The sequence below is a fragment of the Amphimedon queenslandica genome, unplaced genomic scaffold, assembly GCF_000090795.2.
Source record: "Amphimedon queenslandica unplaced genomic scaffold, v1.1 AMPQUscaffold_7470_Cont20579, whole genome shotgun sequence".
NCBI classification, from domain to species: Eukaryota; Metazoa; Porifera; class Demospongiae; order Haplosclerida; family Niphatidae; genus Amphimedon; species Amphimedon queenslandica.
In genome coordinates, this window is record NW_003552246.1 from 1 (window position 1) to 2124 (window position 2124).

At 30.8% G+C, this 2124-nt stretch overlaps 1 protein-coding gene across 1 annotated transcript; it reads right to left on the bottom strand.

The window, feature by feature from the left end:
• Window positions 1–689: 689 nt before the first annotated feature.
• Window positions 690–1805, bottom strand: LOC105315863 (signal peptide, CUB and EGF-like domain-containing protein 3; the record flags this gene model as incomplete). The annotated part of the gene is made up of 6 exons (XM_011410624.1): window positions 690–862; window positions 913–961; window positions 1012–1133; window positions 1189–1353; window positions 1408–1470; window positions 1683–1805. Coding segments are annotated over 6 exons (695 nt in total), but the record flags the coding sequence as incomplete, so codon positions are not given.
• Between the last annotated feature and the right edge of the window lie 319 nt (window positions 1806–2124).

Sequence of the window (2124 nt, forward strand, 5' to 3'; positions counted from 1 at the left end):
AGAAAATGAAAGGTTATTTGATAGAATATTATGCTGTTTATACTTTGTGATATTGTAGGCTTCCTACTCGTAATGTTGTTATGAATCCAATATTTGAAGAGCAAGACTCTGAGAGTGTCAATGAAGTTGAGGCCGAGAGTGATAGTATCAGTTATGCAGATGTGATAGATCAGAACTTTATCAGTCAACCAGAAAACTTTGAGCCTTTATATGACAGGGTTGAATCAAAACAGAAATTCCAGCCACCTGATCATCACAGTGAATCTGACAATGACAGCTTTCATTTGGATGATTTCACTCTTTACTGAACTGTAAGCTACAAGAAGAATAGTATTATGCTGAGATTTTAAAACCTGTGTTCATTGTTTTGTGCTTAAATTTAATTACTAAACTGCTGTTTGCTAACTTGCTCAATGAGTAGCTAAAGTGATTTTGTTTTATGATTGTCCATTGTTTTATATTATTTTTGCATAATTACAAAATATGCTGTAAAATAAATATCAATAAATGATCATCTCTTATTGTTATTTTAAAGTTCCTACACTAGCTACTGAGGCATGATTGATAATAATAAATTTGTCAATTGACTCAGTCAATGGTATAAATTATTAAATTTATTAGATCTACTTTTAAAACACATTTTAACACATAATAAGCACTAGATTAGTCTAGTTAAGCTCTGAAAAATATTAGATATCATATGTCAAAAGGTTCTCTTGAACGAAAACATGATTGTTATACAATGGATTATTTTTCCTGACTGTGTCACTGCCATCATCATCACTTGGTTGATTGGTCTTTTTATTTTTAATGATTACAAGAAGAGCTATCAAAATAATTGCCAACAAAGCAAAAGTTGTAGCTAAAAGATACAATATGTAAGCTAAGTTAGAACAATAAATTTTTACTTACCTGCAAAAATAGTTGTTATGATGTATGTCACATCACCAGTAGGATGTTGCTATAAAAATAAGCAGATTATCAATGTTATAATTTTATTGTAATCCTTACATTGATACATACAGTATCTGGAGTGGTAACATTTTTATCCTTATCTCCTGGTGTCTGAGATGCCATAATGCTAGTAGTTAATAATGTTGTAGCTAAACTCGAGTCATCTTTAACTTTAATTTCTTAATAATCATCATTATTATAAAATTGCTACACATATAACATTAGTATACTAACCAAGGCAAGTGTAATTATCATCACCCAAGTAATATCCTGTTTGACACTTGCATTCATAACTTCCTTTAGTATTGTGACAAATACCCTCACACTTGTCTTTTGGTAGACATTCATCAATATCTAACGCAATCCTTATTATTAAAAATATGGCTTGATATATATTACCTATGCATACATTATTACATAGAGAATAGCCAGTAGAACAAGAACATTGAAAACTTCCAATAGTGTTAGTACAGTTGTGATCACAGTCTCCATTATTAAGCTCACATTCATTTATATCTATCATATTAAGTCAAAACTGCGCTCAGAGATTTTTAATACCTTCACAATTTTTGCCACCAATCAACTGAAATCCTTTTCCAAGACACTCACAATGATAGCTACCTTGAGTATTGATACATGTATCTGAGCAGCCTCCATTATTATCATTGCATTCATTGATATCTGAAAATAAATCAATAATTGTATAAAAGAAATTATGTAATGCATACCAAAGCAATCATGTTCATTAGCCAATAGCTCATATCCTGTATTGCAGGAACATGAGTAGGAGCCAATGGTGTTAGTACACCTTTGATTACAAAAATTGTACTGATTATGACATTCATCAATATCTATACATGAATCAATAAAGCATCAAAATAAAACAATTCCTACCAATACAAGTTGTGTTAGTTGTGGTGTTCAAAGTGAATCCATTGTTACATACACAGTAAAATGAACCATCAGTGTTGATACAAGTATGTTCACAAATGCCAGGAATAGTTTGACACTCATTAATATCTAATTATTTGAAGACCCCATTGCAAACATTTTACACTCTATAGTCATACCTTGACATGTGATCTCATTAGATTTCAAACGATAACCATTATGACATGAACAATGAAATGAACCAGGTTCATTGATACAAACTTGGTCACATGTGTCAGT